At 38.7% G+C, this 13,476-nt stretch overlaps 2 protein-coding genes across 45 annotated transcripts in view; one reads left to right on the top strand and one right to left on the bottom strand.

Annotated features, from left to right (window-relative positions):
- Window positions 1-2,299, bottom strand: part of HYCC2 (hyccin PI4KA lipid kinase complex subunit 2) — a 79,518-nt gene extending 77,219 nt beyond the window's left edge. For 7 of the 44 annotated variants that reach the window (XM_072742698.1, XM_072742707.1, XM_026002567.2 and 4 more), the window contains exons 1-2: window positions 1,910-2,002; window positions 1,044-1,077 (exon numbers count right to left, since the gene is read on the bottom strand). The gene's annotated coding sequence lies outside the window, so the exon portion shown is untranslated. Of the gene's footprint in view, window positions 1-1,043; window positions 1,078-1,488; window positions 1,666-1,751; window positions 2,012-2,144 lie in introns of those variants that run through there. The other 37 variants (XM_072742671.1, XM_072742708.1, XM_072742676.1 and 34 more) reach the window with 20 other exon arrangements.
- NDUFB3 (NADH:ubiquinone oxidoreductase subunit B3) lies at window positions 2,252-9,284 on the top strand. Its single transcript, XM_026002560.2, has 3 exons — window positions 2,252-2,371; window positions 5,872-6,013; window positions 8,992-9,284. Exons 2-3 carry the CDS (start codon window positions 5,874-5,876, stop codon window positions 9,146-9,148), a joined length of 297 nt encoding a protein of 98 aa, XP_025858345.1. The 5' UTR covers window positions 2,252-2,371; window positions 5,872-5,873; the 3' UTR covers window positions 9,149-9,284.
- The last annotated feature ends 4,192 nt before the right edge of the window (window positions 9,285-13,476 follow it).

Genomic DNA, 13,476 nt, shown 5'->3' with positions numbered 1-13,476 from the left:
CTATATATTATTTATATAATAACAGGCCAATTATTATTATATTCTAATTCTGACTGGCGTTTCTTAAATCAGTTGGTAATTTCCTACTCAATGTTCAACTTTGTTGCATTCTACGATGACACCTACTGGCCGTTCAAAATCAGCCATTAGTTCTCTAAGAGCTCTAGCAGGCTGGTTACATAAGAAACACACACACACACACACACACACACACAGGCACACACAGGCACACACTCACACCACCCTGCACAAGCAGCAGAGATTTGTTTGCAGGTACTCACACCACAGAACTGCACCTACAGCAGTATTCTTTGAGACTGAGACAGTATTATTCTTGCAAAAAGGTAAAAAAGACCAAGGAAAACACCGGGAATCAAAAATTTTGACTGAAGTACTGATAAATATTTCAGTGGTTAAACATTTCAGTACAAACTCTAATGATCTACCTCTCTTTACCAAATGATATTTAGAGGGAAAATCAAGAGTCTTTTCATTTAAGCTCTGGGATATACTAAATCATCGCTAATACAAAAACGAAAATCGTACACGTGCTCACACTACGTTAGTCCTTATCTTCTCAGCCAAAGGCTTACATTTTAGCAATTTATGATGCGTCTTTAAAGTTTCCCAGTGTGCTAGGACACCTCATTTTTAAGGCAGTCTGTGATTCGGTAAACACATACTGAATGGAATTCCTATTTTATTCTCTATTCCACTGTGCAGTTGTAAAAACTCAGAAAAAGGATAATTTACAGTTAATCCTGTCCATGAATACATTTTTTTAACCTCCGTTGGAGAGGTTCCAAGAGCATACTCTTTTAAACCTAAGAAATCATTCATAACTATTCCAGGCAACTGGTTTATCAGGCGTAAAAGAGCATATTACTTAAAAGAGGACTTCTTCTCCCCTACCTTATGCCCCAAAAAACCACCACCACCTGATTTTCACGGTCTCTAACATCCACAATATTTAGGTGGGGGGCGGGGGGGGGGAGGGAAACCCTAACAACTAAATTTCTAGTCCTTCTGCAACTCGCACTTACCTCCTACTATAGGTTTTTGAGGCTCTCCACTTTCCTGAAGATTAAAAACAAACAAACAAAAACAAACAAACAAAAAGTATTTGTGATCAGCACTGACCGTTGGAAACAAATAAATTCATAAACACTACAAAACACCACCCTGGCTGCTCGTCTCACACCGACGCCTCTCTCGACCCAAGTCCGGAGTCGGGATAAGCTCGACCTGACGCTGCTCCGTGCTGCTTCACCTATACGGAGCCTGCCAAGGTAGGGAGCACGCAAACCAACGAGGGAAAAAAAAAAAAAAAACACTATTCTGACACATCAAGAGGCTGCAAGACCTTCCTCCTCTTCCGAGAGCGACAACCTAGTTGTTTAGGTAAATAATAGCCAAGGGTTACATAATATGTAGCCATAAAGAGTTTGGAGGCTCTGACCGCCAGCAAATAGGCGTCTCTTCACGCACCTTCCCACCTCGAGAAATGACCCTAAGAAGCAAATCTTAGGATTTCTCTCCGGTGCCCGCAATGCCGCGCGCGTCCTTTCCTCTCTCGGAGCTTCGTGCAAGGAACTCCTCCAGCCCTCACGATAGCGTCGTGCTCCCGCCTCTCTCCTCCCTCGGCCCTTGCCACCGCAGCCCCCCGCCGCCCGGGGCCCCCACGTCGCCCCGCGACGCCGGGCTCCCCCCGCCTCAGCTGCCTTCTCCTCACCGCCCTCCCAAGCTGCTACCTGGTCTACGCGAGGTTCCGGAACCACCGCCACTCCAGCTGCCGCCTTCCCGGACCACCCTCGTCCCATCCCCTCTGGGGGTTCCTGCAGCCCGAGAGGAAGAAAAAGCCCTCCTGACCCAGCACTCCGCGCCCCGCAAAGACTGCGCCGCCGCCTACCTGTCACCCCGCTGCCTCCGGCTTCTTGCCGCCACCGCCTCCCGCAGCAGCCTGCCAACTGCAGCGCAACAACCAGCCTTCCCATTGGCCGATTCCACGCTCTAAAAACTGCCTCCCTCATTGGCTGGAGCATGTTCGCGGCCCGCCCTTCTGTACGGCGTCTAAGGATTCCGGCCTCCGAGCGGGGAAAACATCGCCTCTGCCCTGCCACTCTGTCCTGCACAATGACTCTTACCTCAGTCAGACCACCGATGCACAGATGCGCGGAAAAAAATGTCGAACTCCAGCATCCTTCGTGTTTTCCTCTCCCGTCGGTCCACGAATCCGTGGCCCGGTGCGGAACGGTTGAACGGTTCTCCTGCTTTCCTGCCGTAAGGCACTCCGAGAGACAACTTCCGTTTCCGCTTGGCTTGGGCTGGAGGATTGACTCTTGAGTGTCGTGAGAGGTCAGATTGCTGTCAGGTAAATTAGAGGTGGTGGGACACCTCTTGATCAGGAGTAACCGTGAAACACTGTTCTGGGGATTGTAGAAAAGGGAGAGACTAAGTGGAGAACCGTCTTGAGAGTCTGTAACCTCGAGGAAGGGGATCAAAGAACTAGCACTAGAGAACAATGAAGTCCTGGGGTTAGAGAAGGGCCCTTGGCAGAAGGATGCGGTGACAATTACTGTAGTTAAGTCCATGTGCTGTTTTTCCTACTTTCCCACCCGCAAACCCCCCGCCGTGTATTTTCTGGTTGCGACCTTTGAGTTGCATAAAGGCAACGGCCCCAAATCGAAACACTGTAAAATAATAGGATAATCGCAATAGTAAGGCTTTCCTACTGTGAATGTTTATGACCACGTTAAAGAGAAAAAAAAGCAGGTTACAGAATTACTTCCATTTTTAGAGTGATTACTATTTTTTAAATTGCCATATAAGTAGGTGCAGGGACTGGAGGGGACACTAAAAGTCACTTGTGTTTGTTTTATTTTCTAGTGTTCTTAGTCACAAGTATAAAAACGAGGAGTGGTTGGGATATATACCTGAAAGTCATTAATAAACCATTAAATTACATGTACTATAAATGACATTATTCTCTTTAAAAAAAAGTATTTATTTATTCATGAGAGACACAGAGACACAGGCAGAGGGAAAAGCAGGCTCCATGCAGGAGAGCCTGGAGCAGGACTCGACCCCAGGACCTGGAGATCACACCCTGAGCCAAAGGCAGACGCTCAACCACTGAGCCACCCAGGCGCCCTGAAAAGAAATGATTTTTTGAAAGAAAATGAAAAGTTCTCTAGAAATTGTATTGTTCAACTTTCTAAAAAGTCATTGAGATACTCTGTTTACTCAATGACTATAAAGGGATGCTTTCTGAAATATTTTAAGGAGGTAGAAGAGAAAACACATTGATTTTGTTAAAGGAAATTAGAAATTAGTATGTATACTTTTCATGTTTTTGTTCAAAGATTTATCTCCCAAGTTAATATTCTGAACATAGTAATATTGTAAGTTTGGAATAGCCTTCATACATGGTAATGCCCCCATATATATATATGTATATGTGTATATATATACACACACACGTATATATATATAATTTTTTGTTTTGTTTTGTTTTCTTTAAGGAAGGGTGCAGAGAAAATCGTAAGCAGGCTCCTTGCCCGGCATAGAGCCTGACGCAGGGCTTGATCTCAAAACCCTGAGACCATGATCTGGGCTGAAATCAAGAGTTGGACACTTGGGAATCCCTGGGTGGCTCAGCAGTTTAGCACCTGCCTTCGGCCCAGGGCGTGATCCTGGAGACCCGGGGTCGAGCCCCACATCGGGCTCCCTGCGTGGAGCCTGCTTCTCCCTCTGTGTCTCTGTCTCTGTCTCTCTCTTTCTCTCTCTCCCTGTCTCTATGAATAATAAATAAATAAAGCTTTAAAAAAAAAAAAGAATTGGACACTTAACCAACTGAGCCACCCAAGCGCCCCTCCATGTATATTTTTAAAATCAAACTATTTCATCAAAAGATTTTGACATTTGTTTTGTATTCCTTTCCAAGTATGTTAATACTCAATTAGGGTTAGCATTCTAGAATTGATATTTGCCAAAATAAGAGTTTGTCTTGCAATCTTTTTAAAGATTTTTAAAATGAAACAAATTTTTTTAAACATGGTTTGAAGCCAAGATGTCCTTCTAATTAAACACTTCTAAAACTATTTCTTTTATAATGTATTGAATCTCAAAAGTCAGCCTGAAATCTGAAACGGTAACTTTTTTCCTTTATATTATTGAATACACCAAATAATAATGAAATAATAGATCAAATGTTTCATTTGCAATTGTGAATGTTTTTTAAACTTGTGTTTGGTAGTTACTGGGTTTCATTCTTTTTTAAATGTAAAAAACATTGAAATAATGTTTTGTGATTATCCTAGTATTTCTAAATATTAAAGTGTTGGTTAATTTGTCAGAATTGCTATGTTTAAACCCACAATATTCTGGGAACTATTGTTTAATGGAATCAACATTTCACATGATGTATCTTTAGTATACACTATCTAATAATTACCTCTGTCTTCTAAAATGCCGTGTAAGAGCCCTGCCTTATTATTGAGCCTGTTCGTGGTTATAAATGCAGACATTATGGTAGTAATTATTTGGTTTGGTTTTTATTTCTGGAGAGCAGTGATTATAGAATTGCTACTGCTAACCTTATACAAAGGGGGTATTAATTCATACACCCTTAATTTGAAATTCATAGTAATTTAAATCGGGACTGAACTAAAGTTTATTTTTACATTATCTATAAAAATAATACTGGTGGGGTGCCTGACTGGCTCTATCCATAGAGCATGTGACTCTTGATCATGGGGCTGTGAGTTCAAGCCCCATGTTGGGTGTTGAGAGTATAAATAAACTTTTAAAAAATCACTAGTAAAACTGAAGTCTTTATTATAACTATTACAGGCATATTTTATTTAAGGAGCCTTAGGGGTCCTAAGGTCTCTTTGGTCAGTTCAGGAGTCAGCAAACTACAGCCTGCTGACCAAATCCAGCATATTGCCTGTTTTTATACTGCCCATGAAGTAAGAAGGTTTTACATATGAACATTTGGAATAAATTTGCTAACTAAAGAATGCTAACTTTGAACCCCAGTTAAGCAAAATATTATCCCCAAAAAAAGGGAATTTCATTTTTTCATCAGACCTGTTTTCTAAAAAAATTATATACTTTGAATCTTATCAAAGAAATTATTTTCTCTTGTTATATAACTACCTACAAAATCTACCTGATTTTACCTCTTGGTCCACAAAGCCTAAGATATTTACCATCTGGCTCTTTACAGAAAAAGTTCATGTGACCATAGATATTTAAACACAGTAGCACTGCATTTTAAAAGAATCATCTGAACAAAGCAGGTAACTAAACAGTATGTACATTTTCATTTCATTATGCATACTGAAAGGACTAAAAAGAAAGAAACAGTATTGCTTAGAAGTTAGGAGCTAGGGCTCTTAAACCAAACTGCAAGGTTCAAAACCAATTGTACCGTTTACTGTTTTTTGTTACCTTCAGAAAGTTACTTACCTTGTTGAAGCTTCATGATCTTCACATATAACTGTAATTTAAGGTCAAAGAGTTGTTTTAGGAGTAATAGAATTAATACATGTTAGAGCACTTTAATGCACCTGGCACATAGGGCACAAGAAATGTTTGCTGTTCTTATAATGCAGAAAGGAACAAAATAGTAAGTGGTTTTCTCTGAGTGGGAGGATTATTGACTTTTTCTTTTTTATATTTTGTATATGTGTATTTTCTAACTGTAAATATATGTTAGTTACGTAATAGGATGCTGTTTTATAAAACCTATTAACTCAGAATTTTTAAGTATTTATATTGGCTCTCTTTTTAAAACATTAACAAATGTTTGGGCATTTAATATCTACAGTCAGCATGTTTCTTTTTTATGTTAATCTTATCCTTTAGACATGGCCCATGGACATGGCCATGATCATGGCCATAGTAAACTGGAACTTCCAGATTATAAACAATGGAAGATAGAAGGGACACCGTTAGAAACTGTCCAGGAGAAGCTGGCTGCACGAGGGCTAAGGGATCCATGGGGCCGGTAAGAATAATTAAATAATTTAGGCAATTTATTCTACAGGATCAGTATCTATGTTCCTTTTTTTTCTTAATTGTTTTAGCTAGATTCTTTGTATTTATATTTAAATGTTAAAACGAGCTTTTCAAAGTTAGAAAAAGGCTGTTTGAATTTTAATTGGGATCGCATTAACTCAGAGCTCAACTGAGGATAATTGAGGTCTTAACAAGTTAAACACCTGAAACTAATATTGCACTGTATGCTAACTGGAATTTAAATAAAAACCTAGAAAGTTGGTGTCTTAACAATATTTTTTTTTTAATTTTATTTTTTTATGATAGGCACACAGTGAGAGAGAGAGGCAGAGACACAGGCAGAGGGAGAAGCAGGCTCCATGCACTGGGAGCCTGACGTGGGATTCGATCCCGAGTCTCCAGGATCGCGCCCTGGGCCAAAGGCAGGCGCCAAACCGCTGCGCCACCCAGGGATCCCGCGTCTTAACAATATTGAGTCTGCTAGACTATGGACAGTTTAGATTCAGTTTAATTTTCTCAGTAGTGTTTTATTGCTTTAAAAAACAAACCTTGTGGGCAGCCCGGGTGGCTTATCGGTTTAGCCCCGCCTTCAGCCCAGTGCGTGATCCTGGAGTCCCGGGATCGAGTCCCACATCGGGCTCCCTGCATGGAGCCTGCTTCTCCCTCTGCCTGTGTCTCTGCCTCTCTCTCTCTCTCTCTGTCTCTCATGAATAAATAAAATATTTTTAAAAAGTAAAAAAATAAAAACAAACCTTGTATATATTTTATTAAATTTATCCTGAATTATTCCATACCTTATGCTATTATAAATGGTATTGTTGAACTTTTCCAGTTTTCTTTACTAATGTGTGAAAATACAATGGAGTTTTATATATCAACTTTGTATCTTACTACTTTGCTAACTTCAGATTTTCAGTCTAGCAGGTTTTTTTTTTTTTACAGATTTCTTAGAATTTACTTAATAGATGAACATTTTGTCTCAAACCAGTATTATTTCTTCCTTTTCAATTTACAGACTTTTTTTCTTTCATGCAGTGGCTAACACTACTAGTATAATGGATAAAAGTAGTGTGAGCTAACATCCATGCCTTATTCCTTTTTTTTCTTAATTTATTTTTTAAGTAATTTCTACACCCAACGTGGAACTTAGGAACTCAAGACACTGATGAGATCAAGTGTTGTATACTCTACAACTGAGCCAGCCAGGAGCCCCTGCCATGTTCCTAATTGAGGAGGAAGCATTCAGTCTTTTACCATTAAGTATATTAGTTGTAGGGTGGTCATAGATGTCTTTCATCCAATTGTGGAGTTTCTCTTGAGTGTTGAATCTTTTTAAATGATTTTTTGCAACTATTGAGATGCTTACATAGTTTTTTTTTTTTCTGTTAATATGATGACTGACTTACTTATTTTAAAATACCAACGCAATCTTGCTTTCCTGAGGTAAACCCTTCATCATATTATCTTTTCGTATATTGCTGGATTCAATTTTCTGAAATTCTTTTTTTTTTTTTTTAAGATTTTATTTGTTTATTCATGAGAGACACAGAGAGAGAGAGAGGCAGAAACACAGGCAGAGGGAGAAGCAGGCCCCATGGAGGGAGCCTGACGTGGGACTCAATCCTGGGTCTCCAAGATCACACCCTGGGCTAAAGGCAACGCTAAACCTCTGAGCCACCTGGACTACCCAATTTTCTAAAATTCTGTTGAGAATATTTGCATCTGTGTTCATGAAGGATGTTACTCTGTAGTTTTTTTTCTAATGTCTTTGGTTTGAGTATCTGATTAGATTTGATTAACTCATTTTCTAGTAAGTCAGATTTATAGAGTTAGATGGTTTTTGTTTTTTTTTCTACTCATTAATCCCTACCTGTGAGAGAAGACTTTTTTTCACTAGAGCTTTCTCATTTCTGTTTACTTTGCTGTTCAGGATATTCAGAAAAATGATTGCCAGAGCAGGAAGTCAGTATTCTTTTCTTTTTCTTTTTTTATTTTTTTAAGCAGGTCAGTCTTCTAAAGCTCAGGCTGCTATGGCAGGGAAAAGTTCGGATTCTCTGGAATAATAATAATAATAATGTTGGGTGCCTGGGTGGCTTAATGGTTGAGTGTCTGCCTTTGGCTCAGGTCGTGATCCCACGGTCTGAGGATCAAGTCCCACATCAGGCTCCCTGTGAGGAGCCTGCTTTTCCTCTGCCTATGTCTCTGCTTTTCTCTTGTCTCTCATAAATAAATAAATAAATCTTTAAAAAAAATAATGTTAAGTATTACATACTCTCTGTGCCAGAATATCATACATTACCCTGGTTAATCTCTGTAATAACACTATAAGGTAGATACTAATCATCATTGAGTAAAAGGAAGCATGCCTTGACAGGTTAAGTTATTTTTGCAGCCTACAAGGTTGTGAATCTAAGTGGCAGAACAAAGTTTGATATCCAAGCTTCTAACTTCCTCTTTAAATGATGCTGTAATGACTGACATGGGCAAAGCCACACAACTGACCTGTAATGAATAGGCTGAAATGAGTCTTGCATTTGAGAATTCTGTAAAAGTCTAGTTATTAATGACTATGAGGGACACCTGGGTGGCTCAGCAGTTGCATGCCAGCCTTCTGCCCAGGGTGTGATCCTGGAGTCCTGGGATCGAGTCCTACATCAGGCTCCCTGCATGGAGCCTGCTTCTCCCTCTGCCTGTGTCTCTGCCTCTCTCTCTCTGTCTCTCTTAAATAAGTAAATAAAATCTTTAAAAAAAAAAATAACTGTTAAATGTGAAATCAAGTCTTATGTTTTATATATGAATCATGGACATATAGACCTAATTATCTTATGTCACAGTAAGATTCCCATTGTGATCCACTTATATAAGGTTGATTATAAGTCTGTTAGAAAGATGAAAATTAAATCTGTTTTACTCAGTGAATATACGTAAGTTGTGTGTGATTATGATTTTCCCCTTTTTTTCCTCTAGCAATGAAGCTTGGAGATATGCAGGTGGATTTGCAAACAATGTTTCCTTTGTTGGTGCGTTATTAAAAGGATTCAAATGGGGATTTGCTGCATTTGTGGTAGCCGTAGGGGCTGAATATTTCCTGGAGTCCAAGAATAAAGATAAGAAGCATCACTGAAGATAATACCTGGAAGTATCTTAAAGGCTTCTTAATTCTCTTCTAAAAATAAGATTTCTTCAATGTAGCCTACTTGTCTGTGTTTTTCCTGTAAAAAATACTAATAAGATTTAATAAAGTAATAATACATGTGTCAGTCTGTTTTAGGGGTTTTTTTTTGTTTTGTTTTTGTTGTTGTTTTTGTTGCTGTTGGTTGTTTGTTTTAAAGATTTTAGTTATTTATTTGAGAGAGGGCTTGATCCCAGGACTCTGGGATCATGAGCTGAGCTGAAGGCAACCGTTGAACCAACTGAGCCACCCAGGCACCCCTTTCAGTCTGTTTTTATCATTCTTTCAAAAAAAAAAAAAAAAAAAACAAAACAAAACTCAGGGCTCGTGGCTGGCTCAGTTCGCAGAGTGTAAGACTCTTGATCTTGGGGTCTTGGGTTTGAGCCCCACATTAGGTGTAGGGATTACTTTTTTAACAATGTCTTAAGCCATATCAGATTTGGTTTGAAATATTTGGGGGTATGGGTATTGAGTACCAGCATATATTTGAACAAATGAATATATTCTAAAAGGGTTGTTTTTTTTTTCAAGTTTTTTTTAGTGTGATAAAGTTTGCCATCTTAACTATTTTTAAGTGCGCAGCCTGTGGACTAAATACATTCAAAATGCGCAACCATCACCACCATCCATTCCCATAACACTTTTCATCTTTAAAAAACTGAAAATCTAGGGATGCCTGGAGTGGCTCAGTTGTTAAGTATCTGCCTTGGGCTCAGGTCATGATCTCAGAGTACTGGGATCAAGCCCCACATGGGGCTCCTTGCTCAACTGGAGCCTGATTCTCCTGCCTCTGCCCTTCCCCCAGCTTGTGCTATCTCTCTCTCTCAAATACAATCTTTAAAATAATAAATAAATGTAAATGGTCTAAAATTGAAACTCTAAAAACCTTTCAATTAAAAAAAAAAACCTTTCAATTAAAACACATTGTCAGCTTAGGCAAAAAGGAAGACCCAACTATAAGCTGTTTACATGGAAACTCTAAAATGTAGTTACGGTAAGGGGGACAGGACAGCCCGGAGACTCAGTGGCTTAGCACCGCCTTCCGCCCAGGGCTTAATCCTGGAGACCCGATCAGCCCCAGGGCGTGATCCTGGAGACCTGGGATGGAGTCCCACATCAGGCTCCCTTTCGAGATAGCCTCATGCAGGACTCGATCTCAGAACCCCAGGATCACACCCTTAGCCAGAGGCAGATGCTCAACCACTGAGCCACTGAGGCGTCCCGGAAATTAGGATTTCTTAACTGAATAAAATGAAAACACAAATCCCAAAATTTGTGGGATGCAACTAGTAAGATAGACCTCTAGCCAAACTGATAAAAGACACAAAGATAGTAATGAAAGCAGAGGTATCACTACAGATCCTAGAGACATTAAAACAACACATTTTGCAAACAACTTTATGACAATAAATTTTGGTGAAATTGACAAAGTCCTTAAAAAGACAAAACTACCAAAACTCATTCAAGAAGATAACCTGTGGTGCCTGGCTGGCTCAGTCAGAGTGTGTGACTCTTGATCTCAGGGTCATGAGTTTTAAACCCCACATTGGGTATAGAACTTAAAATTTTTTTTAAATGAACAAAAACAGTAGATAGCTGAATAGCTATGAGTAACTCATTTGCTAGGTTAGGTGCAGAAAAGATGGAAAATAGTGCTTGACACATTTATAGCAAAGAATAACAATTTTTCTCTCCTATTTTATAATTTTTCTTACAATTCTTTTTCTGGAAGCAAGGAGTAAAATTTTCCTTATATTTTGTTGATTTGAAAACTATTGCCTGAGGGATCCCTGGGTGGCGCAGCGGTTTGGCGCCTGCCTTTGGCTCAGGGCGCGATCCTAGAGACCCGGGATAGAATCCCACATCGGGTTCCCGGTGCATGGAGCCTGCTTCTCCCTCTGCCTATGTCTCTGCCTCTCTCTCTCTCTGTGACTATCGTAAATAAATAAAAAAAAAATTAAAAAAAGAAAAAGAAAACTATTGCCTGAATTCCTTGGGAGCTGCAGAGCATATAAACTGCTGTCATCTAGCTGTTGCCATTACTTGGACTAGAACCATATTAAATATAATATTAATTCTTAAAATGTACGACCAAAGTACAATTGCAAATAATGTTATGTGTTTGCTAGCCTCATAATTAACTGTAGATGATTATATGTAAAATTATTAGCTCCATTTTGCATGTAAGGCAATTCTGTGGTAAAGTGACCAAGCCTAAGATGGCACAGCTAGTAAGTTCCAGAGTTAGATTTTCAATTCAGATCTGACTCCGTAGTAACCACCATATTATATTACCTATCATGTTGCATGTGATAAGTACTATAAGATGCCATAAAATTAATCTTTTGGATCTTTATTCAGAACTATCTAATTATGCTTGAACTAAACGGTAGTGATTTTTAAAAATATAATTATGGCATGTAATATTTAATGCAAAACAGCAAATAATGAATACAATAATTTTACTGTATTCTTAAGCTTTGAAACTATTTTGGTACACCTTCTGAAAGAGATTAACACATTTTTTAAAAAGTTGCATAAGGAAAAAAAAGGTAACAGGACTTCAAGGAGACAAGGTGGCATAGAAAATGTTGACAAAGACCAAAACATGGAAACAATAGGAATTTATACATGTGAATGGTCAATATGATAGAAGAAAATGAAAAAGAAAAAGAAGGGGTTGCAGGGTTGAGTCCTATTTTTCATTCTTCTCTTTCTCTTCCCTATTTATGATCATATTTACCATTTTTCTTTTAAAAATTTGGTTATCAGAGAATAGGCTCATTTTCTAAAATTATGGTGTCCCAAATTGGGTACACACAATTCAGGGAAGGTGCAAGACCTTCTACTGGAGAAGTAAGAGAAAATACTTAAACTTACATATATATTTTTTCATGTTTAATAAAAGTGAATTCAATTTTGCTAAAGTTTATTGTACAGATTGACAGTGGGATTTTCCCTCATTTGGCAGATTCCAAGTGGTCACATAGAATTTTTGTAAATAAGGTATCTTGAAAGGGAAGTGGGAGTTCTAACTTCCAAGGGGAGAATAAAGGAACTTTTCAGCAAATTGCTACAGACTATACTTTGTATGCACTTGGTTTGTGGAATTTATTATCTACTAGTTTAACCAAACTAATCTTCATGAAGTAGATAAGTGGCTTAGATTTTTACAAAGAAACTGCTGATTGGAGCTAATACTGATAATGCAAAAACAAGCAAAGAAAATAACAGAACTATGAACTCTGTTAGAAACATTACTAGGTAAATACAATGATCTAGTCATTGAAAAAGTTAACAACAACAACAACAAAAATCAAGCAGACGGAAATATTGGACTTGGACCTTCTATCAGTACAATAAACCTTGCCCTAGGAGTACATTGATCTGAAAGAAAAAAAAGGAGAGAGACAGAAGGAAGTAAACTGTAAAAGACTTAACTACAGAGAACAAAAAGCGGTGCTGGAGGGGAGTGGGCAGGGGGATGGGCTAAATGGGTGATGGGTATTAAGGAGGACATTTGTCATGATGAGCACTAGGTGTTACATGTAAGTGATGAATCACTAAATTCTACTTCTGAAACGAATATTACACTATATGTTAACTAACTAGAATTTAAATAAAAACTTGAACAAGGGCACCTGGGTGGTCCGGTAAGTGTCTGCCTTCAGCTCAGATTATGATCTCCAGTTCCTGGGATGGAGCCCATCATCAGGCTTCCCGCTCAGCAAGGAGTTTACTTCTCTTTCTCTCTCCCTCTGCGCCTCCCCACTGCTCCTTCTCTCTCTCTCTCCCTCAAGTAAATAAATAAAATCTTTTTAAAAAAGATTTTTAAAAAGGGCAGCCCCGGTGGCTCAGCGGTTTAAGCGCCGCCTTCAGTCCAGGGCGTGATCCTGCAGACTCGGGATCAAGTCCCACGTCGGGCTCCCTGCAAGGAGCCTGCTTCTCCCTCTGCCTGTGTCTCTGCCTCTCTCTGTGTCTCTCATGAATAAATAAAATCTTAAAAAAAAAAAAAGATTTTTAAAAACTTGAAACATAAAAAAGAGTGCACTGATCTATTAACTAATGATCATATGGTCATCATGATAAGCAAATATTTTTAAATGTTTAATCTTTGTCTTACCTTTAATTTCTGTGTATGTATAATTTTAATGTACATAGATGATAATATTTACATATTACATATAAAATGTTAAGGCAAAGATTGAGATTTAATATGATTTTTCCTCATAATATTCTGTTGTGATTAAAAAATAGCATTAAAAAAAACTCATCAAGGG

This window comes from Vulpes vulpes, chromosome 16 (genome assembly GCF_048418805.1).
Source record: "Vulpes vulpes isolate BD-2025 chromosome 16, VulVul3, whole genome shotgun sequence".
Lineage (NCBI taxonomy): Eukaryota > Metazoa > Chordata > Mammalia > Carnivora > Canidae > Vulpes > Vulpes vulpes.
The sequence above is the reverse complement of the archived record's forward strand: the minus strand, read 5'-3'. Positions and strand labels throughout refer to the sequence as shown.

Excerpts from the sequence above, each read along its gene's own strand:
- NDUFB3 (XM_026002560.2), top strand. The coding sequence starts at position 5,874 with ATGGCCCATGGACATGGCCATGATCATGGCCATAGTAAACTGGAACTT. Across the intron at positions 6,014-8,991 it reads CTAAGGGATCCATGGGGCCG|CAATGAAGCTTGGAGATATG; the intron begins GTAAGAATAATT and ends TTTTTCCTCTAG.